This window comes from Haemorhous mexicanus, chromosome 1 (genome assembly GCF_027477595.1).
Source record: "Haemorhous mexicanus isolate bHaeMex1 chromosome 1, bHaeMex1.pri, whole genome shotgun sequence".
In the NCBI taxonomy this organism is placed as follows: Eukaryota; Metazoa; Chordata; class Aves; order Passeriformes; family Fringillidae; genus Haemorhous; species Haemorhous mexicanus.
Window position 1 is genome coordinate 129,978,289 of NC_082341.1, and position 10,588 is coordinate 129,988,876.

Below are 10,588 nucleotides of genomic sequence, written 5' to 3' on the forward strand. Positions count from 1 at the left end.
AATTAACCTTGGCTGATTTAGGAGCATTTGAATTAAAGTGTTAAGGATGTTGCTTTTTGCTTGTAGTCAGGCCTTAAAGAGTGCTGCAATAATAACCTTTTGAAGTATAATTGTAGAATATTGCTTGTATCCTTGAAACTATAGCTTTAGAATATATATAAAGGAAATATGCTTATCTCACACCTTAACAAAACACAGAAAAACAACTTGAGAAAGGAAGATGAACATCATCTCAAGGACTTATAATTTCGACCAAGGGAAGCTGGGCATCACTGTTATGAGATTTATAGTCATTGTAATTAAAAAGGTGGACCCACATCTGGGGAGCTGGACTTCACCAGATGGGATTCGTCTTTATTCTTGCGGGAACCAGGACCAATATTTTGGAAACTACTACTACCATCTGGGGATCCTCCTTTTTGGGACGCATCCTGAGAAAAACTAAATCATAGTAGTGTATAGAATTGTGATGTAAAAATTGGAAAACAGAAACTGCTGATGAGTAAAAATTGGAAAACAGAAACTGCTGATGAGTAAAAATTGGAATAGAAACTGCTGAGAAAGCTTATGAGTACCCCTATAAATACCCGTAAGCCCCAACTATCGGCGTGCAGTTGGAGGGAAACTGCCCCCACTGTACCCAACGTTGTGTTGCTCACACTTTACCATATTAATTAATAAACTGATTGCTGCTTGAATATTGGCATAGTCAAGCTTCTTATTTATAACACAGCTAGGCCAAAGCGGGTTAGTTTTGTCCTTTCCACATCACTGGAAGTTTCCACTCTCACTGAATCTGTTGTGTGGGGCAAGTCACTGTGCAATTCCACATTTCCTCTTTCCCATCTCATTAACAAGAATAAGCCTGCTTTTTAAAGTATTCACAGTCATTAAAGAACTACAGAGATGCTAAGTTGTGTTTTTATTAATTATTTTGCAAATCGTGCTTTACAAGGTTACACCAAAAGCACTGAAAGAGGCCACTGAAAGAGGCTCTTTGGCTCAGATTCGGTTTTGTTGAGGCAAGCAGCTGAACGTGCCTCAGTGCAATCTGTATAGGACTGCATGAGTGTTATGAAAAATGGCTTTTTTGACATCATTAATGTATACTTAACATTACAGCAAGGGTTTTACAGATTTCAAATTCTGAATTCACCTTAAAATCAGCAGAAGTAAAACAGGAATGCCTGAAGTTCTCTCCAAACAAGAATTTTCCTAATCCACACCACAATTTCTATTCCAGCTGAAATGAAATTTTGTATTTTATATATGAGGCTACTAGGTGTAAAAATAAGCTGCAAGGTGTATTTTTATGTGTCACCTGATAAACTGGATGAACAGAGGTGATGTATTGATAAAAAAAGCAAACCACACTGATCACACTTTTCCAAAACAAACACAAAAACAGAAAATTGTGAAAATAAAAGGGTGAGAGATTACTGCCTGCTTTTTTAGTGTGATATATTATTTCTTGTTTAGTACAGCATTGCCTGGCCGATCTAACAGGTCATGTATCCAAGCAGAACCAAACTCTTGGTGTTAACACAACCCTTTCCAAACTGCTGCATATATTACAAACACATGCCAGGCAACCTTGCAGCAATGTTTGAACTGGGACAAGGCCAGGAGCTGCTACAACAGCATCTCACTAAATGTTTGTAAATCCTTGACCATGTTCATTCTCTAAAATTACAGCTAGAACAATTAAAATGCTTGATACTCACTTATTTTTGTAGTTTGACTGAAAACACCATTTGTTGTAAAATCAGAAAGTATTTATTTTGATAAATTCCTTTTCTTGCTTGCATAACTTTACATACATTTTTTTTGCATCTACTAGAAGTTAAAGTTTTGTTTTTTAACTTAGAAGTGAAACAATTCAGGACCTTCTAAGCACAGGCCTGTAAAATTAACACAGTGGTTTCAAATGAGAACTGACTCCTCCGAATTATTTTGGGTTTTTCAAATGTAGTTGTTGAACTTTCTGTATGAAAATGTGCTAAGATAATGAGTTAAAAAAAAAAAAAACCAGAACAAAATGCTGAGTAAAGATACGTTGGAATCTAAAGGTAAAATGAGAGCAGTTCTAACCTATGCAAGATCTTGGAGGTCTGGAAAAGTTTCTGCTTTTGTTCCTAGTACCATTGACTAGGGTGGAGTTTTCAAGTTTTTATCTCTTCTCAATTATTTATCTGTCAGACTAATTTGGTTTTGCTTCTCAATTTCTGAAAACTACCTGGAATGAGCTTCTGTGTACAATCCTAGACACATTCCTGGAATAAGATGATAGTGAAAACTTTTTGGAGTCTTATCAACTTGCCATGTTTGTACTGTCATTTACAGGCTGATAGATCTTAGCAATTACTGGCAATTGATGAAAGCAACCATGCTGGTAAAACCTTTGAGGCCTCCCCAAAGATTTACTTCCTGCATCCCAAGTCTATCTTATCTTTATCCACAAAAAAGTGTTATTTCAATTATTTTGCCTGCAAATGCTAAGACAGAAAAATCAGGGGCAGGAGAAAGGGTCTAAGTAGAAAACTCTTGAAGATTTAGCAGAAGATTTTCTGCTAAAAAAAATGGGGAAATGATCCTGTTGCACAAGAGTATTTTCCACTTGCTTTTGTAGCAACAGGGTGGGAAAAAAGTTCTGCTTAGGGCTCTTCCCAGCATACTGGTTCCACAATGCTGGTTGGGCTCCTACTGCATATTCTGTACCACAGCAGCCTAAGATAAAAAGAAAGATGAATAGGCAATTGCAGATGAAAGGGAGGAAAATAAGTAACAAGGAAAAAGGGAACTGTCCCTCTTGTACTGGAAAGCAAAATAACAGCTGGAGAGACAGGCAGGGGAAAGCAGAAAAATGCTCCTGTACTTTCCACTGACAGGAGACAAAGATTTCCAAAATATTCAGCCCTTTCCTTTATGAAAATCAAAAACATCTTCCTTTGCACGACATCCCCACCCATCCAGTAAAGCAATTTATTCATACCTAAGTCATGTCAAAACTACAGTAAAGAATCTTAAAGCAAAATAAGTGACAAGCTTACTGAGATCTTTTATCCCCCACCTAATCATACAAGATTTAAAATCGGGAAGACACCTTTCCTCCTAAATATCATTAAACTATTACAAGAAGAAAATGTGAACCTAATGTACAGACAGTGCCAGTTTCCAAATGCAATCAAATCTGTTTGTGAAGATGTAGAAAAGATGCTGTGTTAGCATAGTATGTTTCTTTCCTTCAGAAAACTGCAAGTTTACATTTTCATTATTTATTAAGACATACTGTCCCCACCACTTACACAAAAATAAATACCAAATTTAAGAAAAAATTATTGATATTATACAGCTCAATAGAGCAAGAATTTATTCTAGAATGTGAATATCTGTAATACTCCTTATTATAATTTTCCTTTCAGGACATAGTTCTTCTGTGAGTCAAGCTGCTGAGAAATTGATGGGAGTTGTGTCTTTACAATGGAAGACATTCTGGCATACCAGTGATTTAAAAAGAAAACTGGACTTGCTTTAATGCTTCTAAAAAATACTGGATTTTTTTGTTTGTGAAAATTTATTGACTAACTAAAGTAGGATTCTGTATCTTCTATAAATAGAACATCATTATCAAGATACTCCAGAATTATATTCCCTCCATTGTACAGTGGATACTCTTTATCAGATAGCCATGTTTCCAATGTGTGCTCAAATGGCAAGGCTTCTCCAGAGGCAGTATGGCATAATCTCAGTTTCTGTAAGACAAATAGGACAGAAATTAACACCAAGATCTGCCTATCCAAGATGAAAGAAGTGGGGTGGGAGAAGCACAAAAAGCTAAAGAAAAACTAAAACCAAAATGCAACAACCTGGAAAATGTTTGTTATTGCTGACTTACCTGGGATGTTGATTTGTTGTTGTCATTTTTAAGGCTTGCTAAGGAAGCTGCAAAATCTACTACTTTGCCAATACTCCACTTACTGCAAAAGAACATGGGTTTGCTTTTCTCTTTGTTCCCTTTTGGTAAAAATACTTGAAAGTAAATTCTTTCTGTCTAGAAAAACATGAAAAGTAAGACAAAAATTAAAACAATTGATGAAGACACAATGCCAGGCCCTCACACAGGAGGTCACCTTTTCTGGGGACCAAATGGATTGTGGGCAGGAAATAAGCCCCCTGATTCACTTTGCAAACTTCTCCCTTGAACACCCGAGGGGTGGTGTTACACCCTTACTAGAGATAAATAAGGAAGGCTTAGGGAAAGCTTTTGTTTGTGGTAAAGCTGATGGTCTTACCACTCTGGCAGGATTTAATCAACAGTTTGCTGACACTCCCATGCCCTCTGCTGTGCAGTCTGACAATGACATTCATTAAAAAGAAAAAAAATCCAGGAATCCTAGGACAATCATGGAGTTTCCTGGGTGTTCCACCTGTCCTCAAAGAAATAGTACAGTCAAGAAATGGAATGGTCCACTAGAATGAGCTCTAGGGCAAAGCTTCCTTATGGGAAAATGAGGTAAAGCCCTACTTAAAGCTCTTTGATGTTCAAAATAACCAGTAGAGATCCATCAGATGCCCAGCAGAAGAAGCTCATTTTTCTGCTTTCCAACAGTAAAATGTCTAATAAAGCCCCTAGTGTCAGACCTTCTCTTTTTTCAGAGTGATAATGTTATTATTAACTACTACCGTTATGAAGTTTAAAATACCTGTCTGTCCCTTTACTGACTCCCAAAGCAAAGGGCACATGAAAAACTGTTTCTAGATGAGGACTCCATTTACCTTCACAGAGGTTTGGATAATTCCCAAGAATGGGTAATTTCTTATCATTTCAGGAAATAAGTGAAACTGGGACAGATTTTTTGGCCTGAACAAACCTGGAGTATGCCCAAGGAATCATCATTTTACCTTTGCAGAAACCTCAGCTGTAAAAAGATGATCACAGCACCCAGTGTATTGTACTGACTGTTATCTGTACCTCCTTCCTCTCTGTTTCACGAATGGAATGATAATCATGTTATGCAGTTTATAAAAATCATTTCTCACATGGGTTTTTTACACATACAAATGGTTTTGTATATACAACACCCTCAAGCTTCAGATGCTAATTCTGGGTGAGTAGCTGAATCTGCAGCTGAAACATCTTGGTACCAATTTAAGTTGGCATACTCATCCCTCTACCCTCTCAAAGTTAGCAAACTCAAACATTTAAGGCACATTCTCATGATAAGATTACACTGTCCGCTGCAATGCCCCAACATATGAATTCAGTCTTGGTGGGAAAAGCAAGCAATTACATGTTTCAGGACTTGATGATCTGAAACATTGATATTGCTAGCCAAGTATTAAGATTTGACACTATCTGCAAAAAGGGTCCCAGTGACAAAGAACAAAAGCTAAGTTGTGCTATTAAATTCTGTGCTGCACTATTTACAAAATTGTGCTACAGTCATTCTAGAAATCCTGTTCTAGTCTAATAACGGAATTCTATGCTCTGCTGATCATCAAATTTTGTAAAAATAAAAAGATTTGATAAACTTAGTGCTGTCATCTTTCTGCCAAGAATCCCCAAAAGACCCCCTTTGTCCCTGCTGTGCTATATGACAGCAGCCACGTGGCAGGCAAAACACATTTCTGCTATGAAGTAATAGAGTTTGATTCCACTGCTCCAAACTCCACACAGACATCTTATAACAGACATAAGACTAGAGAGACTGCTTTTGGGTACCATGCTGAAGTGTACATTTAAGGGGTTATGGTCTTGAAAAATTAAATCCAAAACTAAGCTGAGGAAACTCAATGAAGATCAAGCAATTTAGTACCAGTTCCTTTGAGAATTCAATTATTGAAAACAAACATCACTGACCTGAGGCAAGGACTTGTCCCCACATGCGTGCATTTTCAGTTTCATTAATGCCACTTTTGCTGCTGTCTCACTGTTTTTTGCTCCTTTACGTTTTTTGCTTTTCACTTCGTCACTCTTTTTAGAATCTGAGAACAATAATATCCTGTTAGTGTGATCATTCTGACAGTTTCCTGAGCATATTATATAACATAGACCCACTAAGTCTGTTGGGTCTCATTGTATTGTGAAAGATCCCATTCCTTTTTGTGTCTGTTCATGCTTTCCTGAAGTTCGTATCAGCATTTTTAGTTCTTGCAGAATTCCTTTACATTGAAAGGTGAACATTATCACCATGTAAACACAGGCTGCAAAAGCCAAATAGATACAAATTCTGGAGTTTCTACACCTGTGGCTATCACAGCATTCATATGGCAACATTTCAGGTCCTCCTTTCTACACATAACCCCACTGTCCAGCTGGGCAGTGCTGTTTATTCTCTTTCCCATCCTAGAGCTTATTTAAAACCTGCAAAACATTACATGGTAGAATCAGACTTTTCTGGGCATCTTGATTGTGTAGGTGTTATCCCAGCAGACTGACATGAACATCCAACACAATTGCATTATTTGCACATGGATTAATATGTAAATAATAATGGCTAGATTACAATTCATTATAGTATAGTACTTGTAGAATGACAACAATACAATAATTCTGAAAGAAACCTGCACCCTTTTATTTCTTTAGAGATTCTCCTTGTACTGTTGTTTTAGCTCAGTTTAGATGAACAGTATTAAATGTTGACATGTAAGTTTAGGGCTATTTAATCAAGGAACTCCCATCCTTTCTCCTTTGCTAAAACCTGACTCCTCAAAAGGAGGTCAGAAACTCAAATAGTGTTCTGAAAAAAATATAAGAAAATGAATAAATATGCCTCTGTACTTGCCTATAATCTGTTGAACAAGCTGCTGGGTGGCAGCCATTCGAGGTTTTGGTGTGTCCAGCTTCTCACATTCATGGTCTGATTGATGACGATGTCTGTAAACAACAACGTTAAACTTCTATTGAGTTTTCCATACATTAGTGAATGAATATTGATGTTTAAACACTCTGTTCCACTCACCTGAGACAAAAATGTTTTTCACAATAAGGACATAACACTGGCAAAAGCTCCTTTGCATTGCAGTCTTTGTATGAGCAAGGGTAAGATCTGTGCTGATCAGGTTTCACAGAATTGTTTCTTATATTCACCTAGGAGTAAGTAAAAAATATTTTGTTTAAATAAACAGATACTACAAATATAAGTTACCATCCCAACTTTCTCAAAGACTGTAATAACTCTCTATTCTATGGGCAAACCTGGTCCAGCTATTCTCTCCAACTTTTGCCCTGGTTATGTTTAGCTCAGAGGTAGAAAAATAACCATCATCCTGCTCAAAGTCAATTTACTTCTGAGAGGAAGAAAAAGAGTAGATTTTTTTTTAAGCCTTTCACATTCTGAGATAAATAATTCATACTCATATACCATATGCATTCAAATAGTCTGAAAACAGAGAGCTAAGTTGCATGGAATTTAAATTAAAGGTTGTCATATATGATTAGATTACCTCAGAACACCCATGAGCATCCCGGCTCCTGTGCTGAAGGCTTTGTGGAAAAAGAAGAAAATATCACACTGTTATCAACACTCCAGGAAAAAAAATTTGCATGTGAAAACATTTAAGTGTTTAAAGAGTAATCTGACAAGTTTTATCATGGAAAAATTTCAATTCAATAATTAATCTTCTCCAAAGTTTTTTCTATCCTATGCATTTCACTTCTTGAATGGATAGATCATATTCTTTCTCAGAATGCAAAACATTTAGCTTTTGGAACTTATGCTTCAAGATAAACAAACCATTTCAATAGAATGAAGACATTAGCATGCTTAAGAGTTCAGTTCAAAGCAACCAGAGCTTGTCTGTTTTAATGGATTTTCAAATTTCTTCCGTAATGGCAGAAATCCCTTGAAGGCTTCTGATATGTTAGAAGTGAAATCTGCCCCCAATCTCTGAGCTTCTCTCAGTTGCCCTCTGCTAATCTGAAGTGTAAATCAAAGTGCAGGCCCTGATTTCAACCTTGCAAGAAACCTCAAAATTTTTTCAAGAAGAAAACATAATCAGCCATTTCCTTTTGTGACAAGGTCACACATTTATATGACACTGGGAAGCCAGCAGATGTGGTGTTTTGCATTTTAGTAAAGCTTTTGACACTGTCTCTCAGAATGTTCTTCTGGACAAAAAGGTCCAGCACACAGCTAGACAAGTCTGTAGTACTATGGGTGAGCAAATGGCTGATGGTTTGGGCTCAGAGAGTCACAGTTAATGCAATTCCTTCAGTCTGGTGGACAGTGGAGTTTCCCAGGACTCAATTTTAGTGCCAGTGCTCTTTAGTATTTTTATAAATGATCTGGATACATGTTACGGTTGCCAACCATTCTAAACCAGGAAACTCCTTTGAGGATGGAGCACAGAGAGATTCTTAATAGACTAGAGAGCTGGGCAGTCACAAACTGTATGAAATTTAATGAGGGCAAGTGCAGGATTCTTCACCTCAGATGAGGAAATCCTGGTGACCAAGCATACATGAGGAAATGGAAAGAAGCTGTGTCACAGGAAGTTCAGGTTGAACATTAGGAAAAGGTTCTTAGAGAGGGTGGCTGGGCACTGGAACAGGCTACCCAAGGAAGTGGTCATGGCACCAAGACTGCTGGAGTTCAAGGATTGTCTGAGTGATGCTTAGTCATTTGTTTTAGTCCCGTGAGGAGTAAGGAGTTGGATTTGTTGACTCTTGTGGAACCCTTTCAACTTGAGGTACTCTGTGATTCTATGAACTTACCAAAAGATGCCTGAACAGCCATCACATACAAAAGGAAGAAAATCTGAAACAAAGAGATTTGTTTTCAGTTAAGACAACATGGTTGTTGTTTTGTTAATAGTTTCTAGCTTAATTTTCACATGATTAACTTTTGTTTACCAACATCACAGAGTAGGTATATTTTTAAGAATACTTAGCAACTGCATCTACACTTTAGCAAGAAATGGCTTTTGTTAACTCCCCTAATTAATATTAAAATATAGAAAAATATATGAGCAGGTAAATTATATTTATATACATTCCAGAAGTTGGAATTAGGCTTTAAATTCAATTTTTTTTCAATATCAAGCTATGACACTGGAACATATGGCTAGCCATCAAAATTACCAGTTATGATAAAAACTGAATTTATTTCAAGACCATTCAGAACACTATTTACTGACAGTGGACAATTTACTTTTTTTTTTTTTATGGGCTGCCAACTGGAGGAGATGCTGGCTCTTTGGAAGCGAGAGCATCCCCTCCACTGGACAGTCGTAATGATCCTGCCCCTTCTTCACATCATATCCTACATAGTGCCCTTGGGTGATTAAAATTGCACACACTTCCTAAGTGTCTGTACATATCCCCTGCATACCACATAAATTCTTACACATAAAACCACATCACTGTCTGCTGAACTCCACCAGATCATTAATAGCAGCAAATGCCAGGTCAAGCCCACTACTCTGCTTCTCCATCCTTCGGATTTTATGCTGACAGACCACCAAGCAACTGAACCACGCAGCTCAGGTCACGATCATCTCGATCCCTTCACCTCCGAGTGGTCCCTCAGAAAGCTCTCGGTACGGGCGGTTCTGCTATTTCTTTCTGAGAGGTTACATTTCCAGTCACAGTCTCTGAGATCACTGAAGGCAGCAAGTGTGAGGAAGGGGCAAGCGGGCTATTAACCACCCAGTGAGGCAACCGAGGTGACAGGCGCTGGCACTGGACCGTGCAGGGCTGCAGCAGCACAGAGGACTCCCCGATCTGGGGGGGCAACCCCGTACCGTCCCCGGCCCACCATCCCAGTCTCCGCCGGGACCCGCCGCGCTCTCTCTTACCGAGCTGGCGGCACTCAGACACCCCGCAGTGCTGCCCCACCTCCAGCTCCGCCATGTCGGCGGCACACAGGAGGCGGAGAAGCGGCGGGGCGGGACTCGCACCGGGGCGGGCGGGGCCGAGGCGGGGCCGAGGCGGGGCCGAGGCGGGGCCGAGGCGGGGCCGAGGCGGGGCCGAGGCGGGGCCGAGGCGGGGCCGAGGCGGGGCCGAGGCGGGGCCGAGGCGGGGCCGAGGCGGGGCCGAGGCGGGGCCGAGGCGGGGCCGAGGCGGGGCCGAGGCGGGGCCGAGGCGGGGCCGAGGCGGGGCCGAGGCGGGGCCGAGGCGGGGCCGAGGCGGGGCCGGGGGCGACCTTGGGGGACCCGCCCGCGCCGGGCTGCGCCTGAGCCTGGGCCCTCCCCGCGAGCTCGGAGCTGTGGGGATGCTGGCAGGACCGTCTGCGTCACCGGGGTCAGGGCAACCTGAGCAGCTCATGTCGGCGCAAGCCTCAGCCTTCAGTGGGCCCAGAGCCGCGGCTGGTGCTCCTCGGGCTGTTCCAGGGGGAAAAAAAAGGCATAATTTGTGTCTTATTTGTGTCGCTATTTGTGACGTCCCGTGGGGCAGAGCCTTGTTGCCAGAGGCAGAGCGGAGGTAGCCCGACTTCCCGAAGCACTTCGTGTATTCTGCAACCGGTTGGTGCCACTGAGGTTTCCTTAGCGGCGCACCCGCCACTTTTGTAAAAAAATGCATTCCTTCAGAATTCAGTGTTACTTTCCCAGCCCTGACCCGCGTGCACGCCTGTGCTCGAGGGTGATA

General features: G+C 40.5%; 1 protein-coding gene across 2 annotated transcripts; it reads right to left on the reverse strand.

Annotated features, from left to right (window-relative positions):
* Window positions 1-1,753: 1,753 nt before the first annotated feature.
* Window positions 1,754-9,908, reverse strand: ZFAND1 (zinc finger AN1-type containing 1). Of its 2 annotated transcripts, none has more exons than XM_059862951.1 (8): window positions 9,799-9,908; window positions 8,717-8,759; window positions 7,447-7,486; window positions 6,963-7,090; window positions 6,786-6,877; window positions 5,861-5,985; window positions 3,896-4,051; window positions 1,754-3,752 (listed from the first exon to the last, which is right to left on the reverse strand). In XM_059862951.1, the coding sequence occupies exons 1-8, from the start codon at window positions 9,851-9,853 to the stop codon at window positions 3,582-3,584; spliced, it is 810 nt and encodes a 269-aa protein (XP_059718934.1). In that variant the 5' UTR covers window positions 9,854-9,908; the 3' UTR covers window positions 1,754-3,581. The 2 variants fall into 2 exon arrangements, with proteins under 2 accessions (XP_059718934.1, XP_059718942.1); XM_059862959.1 differs by lacking the exon at window positions 9,799-9,908 and adding an exon at window positions 9,348-9,746.
* Window positions 9,909-10,588: the final 680 nt, after the last annotated feature.